Genomic DNA, 8552 nt, shown 5'->3' on the forward strand with positions numbered 1-8552 from the left:
GGGAAACAAAAACCCTAATAAATTTATACTAAATCGATTTACGCGGCCCAGGCGATTCATGCGGCCAAGGCGGCTGATTAGGCCATAATCGGCCAGGCAGTTCATGCGGCTAGGCTTTCGCCTTGGCCGCCTAGGCGCCGCCCGGTACCGATTAGTCGGGCCGGTGCCTAAGGGGGCCGATTTGGCCACAATCGCGGCGGCAGCCTAGCGCCTCGGTGCCGCCTAGGCCCCGTTTTAGTTCATTGCTAACAGGTGGAACCAGAAAAAATTGAAAGGGGGCGGCGGCGGCTAATTTACACTCATAAAATTTTGGACAACAAAATAATTAATAAAATATAAATAATTATTTTAAAAATATTAAATTATTTTCTTTAAATATACTTTACAGTCTTTTTGATAAGTAAAATCAACCATTATTTTTTAAGTCCAGGAGGATGATTTTATTAATTTATAGTTGATACAATTTGAAGAATAATCTAAATACAGAGATATCAAAGCACTCATCAACACTTTCCCAACACCGAACTCAAGACTAAATAATCAAACACAATCAAACGGATGCACCTTGACCAATTCATGAAAAGGAAAGAACTCCAATTTCTAGTAGGAAAAATTTAATGAGGTGAGGATTGGAGAACACATGGCACCCATATAACATGTATAAGGGCTATATTCCAAAAGGTGTTTCAAGTCCATTGACTTTATTCTATTCTTTCCAAAGGTAAGAATAGCTTAACAATTAAGTATTAACAAAGTAATCGAACATTTAAGCTGATATTTTAATAACATATGTATGTATAAGTGTATGTGTAGAACTTGGCCCATCAGCCTCATGAGATTGAATGCAATAGATGAAATCCCCCTGAACTTTCATGGTATCCCTCTAAGGACTACCACATACAAGTTTGGTGATCCTACAGGTGTACAAGCCCGCTCTAGCACACCTATACATGCACACCACCACTCTTTTCCACAAACCACTTCCATCATCATGATCATTTTAATTCCCCTGATCCAGCACTTTTGGAGTCTTTCTCTATTGCCGTCAACTGAGGCTCTGAAAAAGAGTACTTTTCATATTCTAGGAAGCAGCTTTAAAAGGCCTGTTGAAGAGCAACCTCCTCTGCTGATTGAATTCATATCCCCTAATCTTGAGAGGAATTCACCTCTGTTTTGATGAGGAATGCCTTTTAGCACCATGGGATTTTAAAGAGGATAAAACTTGCCGTACAGAGGGCATGCACCTTTTTCTTAAATGGTAACCATATTCTACTAGTTTTAGAAAGGAATTACCTCATACTACGATGATTAATTTCCCTTTAATGCCAAAGGGTTTGCTTAAGAGAGCACTACCACAAAAACTGAGTTTAGTGTCCTATTCACAGGTAGCTTTAAGTAGTCCTGTAGTACCTGGGAAGAAATCCTTCTGGCCCTATAGAATAAGACATAAGGTTACCTTCAATTTCTTTCAAAATCAAATATCGAAGGGAAGCTAACTGCCAAACAGACATTCTATCTATCGGTCACCACCTGATTCAGGGGTTAACAAAGGTGATTATGAGTTGGGCTGGAGCTCACTGGTTTTTGGAATCTCAAATATGGGTGATGATGAATCTGTGATTTCTTTAGAAGTGGAAATGTGAATTCTTATATTAGCAAACGATTTTTGAATTCTTGCATTGAGCAAACATAGGGCTAATTTTTTGGCTAATCAAGTTTTTTTTTTTTCTATTCCCCGAGCATACTCAGTGATTGATGTTGCTGATTTTTGTCTTGTATTTCCTGATTTGCAGTTTTCAGGCCTGTAGTTCTCATTTGTTTTTTTTTTTTTTTCAATAATTCTTCCATGTTTTCCAGTTCTTGTTTTTTGATGACTTTAATTCAGGTGAATGCGGCCCAAAGAGAAGGAGCTCATGGGGTTATGGTTGGACGTGCTGCTTACAACACGTAAGTAGAACATCAAGATAGATCTGTGTTATCTAGTGATTTTGGCCAGAGAAATAATTATTTGACTTTGTTAATGTAACTTTTGAACTGTTAAACAACTGTAGCATGGAATTAGGAGCATTGTTATCAAATTTAATTGTTGAGTCTGGCTGTTACTGCCCTCTTTTTTTTTTATTTTTTTTCCCAATTGACGCCAAGTATCATGAATGTAGTCATCACTGATATATGTTGTTACATCATGCCATTCAAACAAAGAGCATCCTTAGGACGTGAGGCTCCGTACTTTGTGAGGATTGGGGTAAGGTTGTCATTGTACACAGCCTTCCCCTTGCTTTTTTGGATACCCTGGTCCATCTAGTTTCATCCCCTGCATCAAGGATCCTCACCAAGTTTTACTCCCTCTGTCAAGGACCCAGACACCCAGAAACCTTCCTTTGCCAATAGTAGAGAGGGAGGTCCTCTGGCATGTTAAAGCATTGCAAATCTCCCAAAATAACACTCTGCTGAGATGAAGCTTCTGACATTTTCCTACACTACCATTGACAAATACCCTTTTTCAACTCCTCACCTCCTTACTAGGCTTCCCCGTTTCTATGAAAGCATCTTCTGTAACACTCGTCTCTTCAATCAGATAAAAGATTTTCTGACGTATCTGGATGGCACTCTGCTGTTATCCTGTTGTTGATTTCTGATAATTAAAAAATCAACTGTAGTTATCCCCTCAATTGAATAGTCCAAAACGCAAGACACATGAACAATGGACTATTTGAAATTTGAGAACAAGTTTTCTAGGATTTATAACATTTGTAGTCATGGATGGTGATTATCAGTTGCAATAACCATAAAGCTGAGGTTGATTTTGTTTATTGATAGATTATTCTTGTTGGTTTTTATTGGAATCCCGACCTTATCAGAAAATATGGATTGTTGAGTTATTGAATTTGGTCCATTGATGGACCTGCTTCATGCTATCTGTATGACATTTCTCCAAGCCGTTTTTCCATGTTTCATCTGGGAAGCAAAATATGCTTCTAACAATATGCAAAATCTGCATCAAATACAGATATATGTTGGATATGTTACAAATGTATATTGTCAATTATCATAATAGTTTCTAGGATATGGTAAATTTTCGATACTGGGGCATCCCTAGTGCATGAGGCCCTCCCCACTTTGCAAGGGTCTGGAGAGGGTTGTACTTGCACACAACCTTCCTCTTGCCTTTTCAAAGAGGCTATTTCTACAACTAGAACTTGGGACCTTCTTGTCACAAAGGACAAAATGCTATATGGCAGAGACAAAAAAGCATACATGACAGCAGTAGCAACAACAATTAAGCCATAATCCTACTAGGTGGGGTTGTTACATGGATCCTAGTTTGTTAATCATCTTTGTCCATGATCATATTTTCTATCAAGCCATTACATCGCATGCCATGCCTAAGCGTTTCCCCCAAAGGTATTTTTTTTTCTCATCTTTTTGTCTTAGAAGATAAAGAGTATAGATAAAAAAGAATGCAAAGCTAGAATTCATGTAGCCACATAGTAGACTAAAGGCTTAGGATGGTGCTTTTTTCTTTTTGGCTTGGTGGTATGTTGTTTTCGTTTATTTTTCTCTACCTATTTTGATACAAGCTTCTTCCATTCTATCCACTCTTCAAACACAAGTTTGACGAAAATAAATAAGGGCCAACCATTAATGTCAAAACAAATGCTACCTCCTTTGGGTTTAATTTAGGAACTCCAAAGTCTAATTTCCATATTTTTAGTGATTAGAGTTTCCTATACAGATAATTAGACTTGAGTATTCATATTTTCCAAATATATAACATTGGAGAAGATTTATCACTATTTTGATAGATGATAACAAATGTAAGTATTAGTAACATGAAAAAAGAAACAATTTTTGTATATTAATTTGGTCAAATCCTCATCATGTTTTGAAGCCTGTGCTCCAAGTAGCAAACCATATCCAACTCCAATTTATATCTGAAATCTCCCTAAATGTGGCCCCTGATAAGATATTTCCTGATCCTTTTGATCATGATAGGGAGGCCAAGGGTAACATTTGCCTCTTGAAAAGCTTTTTCCATCCTTCAAGAGACTATTTTCTTTGGATCTTCTAGCTCCCCGGTCACTTCTTAAACCACTCTTTAATGAAGGTCATGTAGTAGCTGGCACATTTGACACCTCACCACAGGGAAGATTGCCCCTTATGTGTCAATCTTTGTACATAGTCCAACAAAACTGGCAAGACTGATTCTACCACATAGAAGTGACTTGATTACTTCTTGGAAGATCGTGCAGAAGATAGAAAGGATGTTGGAGTGAAACTGTATAGAAGAAGAGGCAATAGCCTACAAACTTTAGGGGCCACGTGCTGTGTAGCAAGGCTCTTACTAGATTTTATGAACTGAAGGAGCTCATTGCTTGGAAAGAGTAGTTATCTGGTTTGTGATGACTGATTGGTTTGTAGAAGAGTTTTGGGATTTTCAAAGTGATCAAAAGTACTGCATGCTAGAAGAAGAAGAATCATTATTCATATGCATATTCCTAGAACTCTATGATTCACAGATATTAACATGTAGTGACTAGCTCTTATTTCACCCCACCTTCGCGTGCAACAAGAAAAAAACCCTCCCGATCTCTCTTATACTACTTGCAGCATTGTTTTTTAATTTGGAATATTTTCTGTGTTTCTGGCAGCCCATGGTACATCTTGGGACATGTTGATACTGCTGTCTATGGTGCACCTCAAACTAATGTTACCCGGCGTCAGGTTTTGCAGCAGACATGTTTTTTATGTGGGATGCATCCATTTGATATAACTGACAACTAAGTCTATTTAAGCTTATTTTGCAGGTCCTTGAAAAGTACCAAGTGTATGGGGATTCTGTTTTGAGAAAATATGGGCATAAACCAACTGTTCGGGATGTTGTTAAGGTTGGGTATAGTGTTGTTCTGTTTATACAATCTTTGGTTTACCCGTGTGTATTCCGGAAATAGCTCTGTTATGTATGAAAGAATGATATTTTGTCTAATATGTGATCGTTTTATGCCACTAATTTCTCAAATGTAGATATTGTGATGTATGGAAAATAACTCTTTCAGCAGTTAAAATGTATTGTTTCCATCATCTGCCCAATATCAACAATTAGGATCGATTTTTTGTTGTTCTGCAACGGTTCATGTGTCATGAACCTAGTTTTGACCTAGGGTTTTAAAAGTAAATTGGAAGAAACTGAGGGAGAGAGAACAGAAATGGAGGTAGAAATTAGAAGAACTGAGGGGGAAATCAAACAGAATAGAGAGAACAGGGAGAAATCAGAGAAGAAATCGAGAGAGAATTGTAGAAAGAAGACTGGAATTCTGATTATCATTCATCCATTCTATTCTCTAACTAATCTAGCCTATTTATAGGCTGTTCTATCCTTTCAGTTACAATACAATTGAAAGGTACAAACAACTACAGTAGCAAAGTACAACCAAAAGAAATACAACTAATATATAATTACTAATATATCCTTAGGGTCGTGATAAGCCCCCCTCCTTGATAGATTTCTTGTCCCCAAGAAATTACAGCACTGAATCACTAGTTAGTTATCCAATTCTTGCTTTCACTATTTGATTTAGACCATTCCTTCGCCTTTTCTTTTTCCTTGCTCTCTTCCTTTTTCTTCTTGACCTTTTCCTTTTATTTGTAGCTCTATCAAGTATATTCTCAAATAAATTTTCTGGTGTAGAACTAGATGTATTCGGTGCAACAACTTGATAAGGTGCAGAATCCTTGACCTTATGTAATAATCACACCAATGAGTTTTAGTAGTAAGTATTCTGGCAGCAACAAGCTCTTCCACCATCTTTCGAGACTCATCACGTTTCTTCCGTTCATCCCATTTCAATTTTTTCTTTTGTATCCTCCTCTGCTCTAGATCATGAAAATACTCCACAAATGTTTCTTGATGGGAGCATCTTTCATCATCCTTTAACCAATTTTTAACTTTCCTCCATTGGATGTTCACTTTGATTGAGCCACAGGTTTCCTGAAATTGTCTGAACTTTAATCTATTCTGCCTATGCTCCTCTTGAGCTTTTTCCTGCTTTTTCTGAAGATCCACCAACTAACCTTTGAATAGCATCTTCACACTCTCCAGATTGCTCGTCATTGATGATTACTGGCATTGCCTGACTGGATTCAACATTTACAGATTCTAGCACTTTTAAAGCATATTTTTCTTCCTATTTACTGGCGTACACCAGAGGTTCTCTTTCAACAGATTTCTCCTCCTATGATGTACCATTGATGTTTCCAGCAATTGCAATTCCTTTCTTGTCATCCTGAATTTCTGGATCCATTGCAGGTAATTCATCAACTTCTTGCAGATCGGAGGTCTTAGGTAGGATTCCAGCTCTTGCTAGAATCAGTTCTATAGTGGATCTTGAATAAAGATCTACTAGTATACTAACCTGAAGATCAGAAACAACTGCTAGTAATTGCCTTTCACAACCGAGAATCAACTGGCTCTTATACCAAATGTCATGAACCTCGGTTTGACCTAGAGTTGTAAAAGTAAATTGGAAGAAACCAAGGGAGAGAACAAAAATGGAGGGAGAAATCAGAAGAACTGAGGGGGAAATCAGACAGAACAGAAAGAACAGGGAGAAATCAAAGAAGAAATTGAGAGAGAATTGTAGAAAGAATTGAATTCTGATTATCATTCATCCATGCTATTCTCTAACTAATCTAGCCTATTAATAGGCTGTTCTATCCTTACAGTTACAATACAACTGAAAGGTACAAACAACTACAGCAGCAAAGTACAACCAAAAGAAATACATCTAATATATAATTACTAGTATATCCTTGGGGTTGTGACATCATGTTCTGTATTATCTTGTAGCATGTTATATGGCTTTCATAATCTTCATAGCTTCTGTTGGCTCTTACCTGTCCATGCATGGGAAGTGCAGTCTCTCAAATTCTGAAGAAACTCTAGTCTGTACCATTTTGTTGCTGTTGTTTCTGACTGTAGGCTAGATCAACTACTGGTATTATTGGCCTTTCCTCTCCAGTTTGAAAGTTAGTTGTAATCAAGCTTTTTGTTCTGATGAGGAAAGTTCGAGGCTAATCTTATAGGATTATCCTTTGCAACCATACCAAGTGTAGTCCACATGAGCAGAACCATGGTTAGGATTATCCTTTGCAACCATATCAAGTGTAGTCCACATGAGCAGAACCATGGTTGATGGGAACAGTCATACCTCTTAAAGAACTCCTGGTATATTGATTTGTCTCAAAGGGCAATATGTATTAGAAGTAATCCAGTTTATTAGTTTCCATACAAGTTAAAGATATCTGTCTATTAGCGTCGCCCCCCCCCCCCCCCCCCTCTCAGTATGTGCATGTTACTTTCTAGTCTTTTGCTAACAGTTTGGAGCATTTAATATACTTGTCTCCCCCTGAAACAATTACTTATGCTCATATTCTCCCGCACTATTTCAGCCCCTACTTGGTCTTTTCCATTCGGAGCCTGGAAATGGCTTGTGGAAGCGCAAAGCTGACACTGCTTTACAACATTGCACGGTAGGTTAATTACTTAATGCTGCAGATTCGTTGTTTGAGGTTTCTATCTTTGATTTTAACTCTATAGAAATTACCTAAAGATTGGATCTGGAACAGTTTTCCCAAATCATGCTTTTCTCAATCAAATTGAGCTTCCTTTTTCTTCTTCTATTAACATTTTCATGATAAGTTGCCAACTTGTAAATCTAATGAATAATGTTCTGCGCGCTACATGAGACACTTTCTCTCTATTTGTGATCCTTTATTCATGCAGACAATAAAATCCTTTTTTGATGAAACACTCGATGCTATTCCTGACTCTGTTTTGGATTCAACGGTTGGCGAGGCACCATCGGGTCATGTAGATAAGTTTGCACAATCAAAAGGTTTGCTACCTCATCCTTATGCAGCAAGAGAAGATGAAGCTTTATATGCCTCTGTTGTATGATGTATTCTAGTTCTGCAGCTTACCAAATTGTACATCTAATTTAGGGTATGTTCCATTCGCCCAATTCTTTTGGGATGATAGTCCCATGTAACAACCTATACATCCAAATAGTTGTTGGGTGTTTAGTAAATTCAATTTCAACAAGAATGTAATGGCAAGTACTCATATTCTGATACTTCCAGTTTATGCCAATGAGCTGTGTATGAGGGGATACTATTTCTATCAGAAGTCAAAAAACTTTTTATGATGATTGTGATCTAAATTCTGTTTATGCTTAAAGAAAAGAATCTTACCAACATCTTAGGGGGAAAATAAAAGAAAGAGAAAGAGGGGGGGAGGGGGAGGAATATGCAAACTAGAAGAAGAATAACTAAATCATCCATAATGTATAAATACTCATGTTTCTTTCTGCTGGATATAATAATACTTTTATATTTGCATATGCGTTGTGTTTTTGCATTCATTTATCCATAATCATATACTGCTAATTCTAGAGATTATGGTTTAACCATTTTTTTGTTCTAAACCTCTAGAGAATTTTCATTTTGTCAATTTCTAAACAGATAAAATTGATAGAGGATTGGGAATTCAGTCT

At 37.2% G+C, this 8552-nt stretch overlaps 1 protein-coding gene across 5 annotated transcripts in view; it reads left to right on the plus strand.

Moving 5' to 3' along the window:
* The window catches only part of LOC127786656 (uncharacterized), a 47047-nt gene extending 38915 nt beyond the window's left edge, over positions 1–8132 (plus strand). For all 5 annotated transcript variants that reach the window (XM_052314190.1, XM_052314192.1, XM_052314191.1 and 2 more), the window contains exons 9-13: positions 1886–1947; positions 4653–4725; positions 4809–4889; positions 7450–7530; positions 7784–8132. In XM_052314190.1, coding sequence (XP_052170150.1) covers positions 1886–1947; positions 4653–4725; positions 4809–4889; positions 7450–7530; positions 7784–7957 — 471 coding nt within the window. In that variant the 3' untranslated portion in view covers positions 7958–8132. The remainder of the gene's footprint in view (positions 1–1885; positions 1948–4652; positions 4726–4808; positions 4890–7449; positions 7531–7783) is intronic.
* Positions 8133–8552: the final 420 nt, after the last annotated feature.

The sequence above is a fragment of the Diospyros lotus genome, chromosome 12 (genome assembly GCF_014633365.1).
Source record: "Diospyros lotus cultivar Yz01 chromosome 12, ASM1463336v1, whole genome shotgun sequence".
Lineage (NCBI taxonomy): Eukaryota > Viridiplantae > Streptophyta > Magnoliopsida > Ericales > Ebenaceae > Diospyros > Diospyros lotus.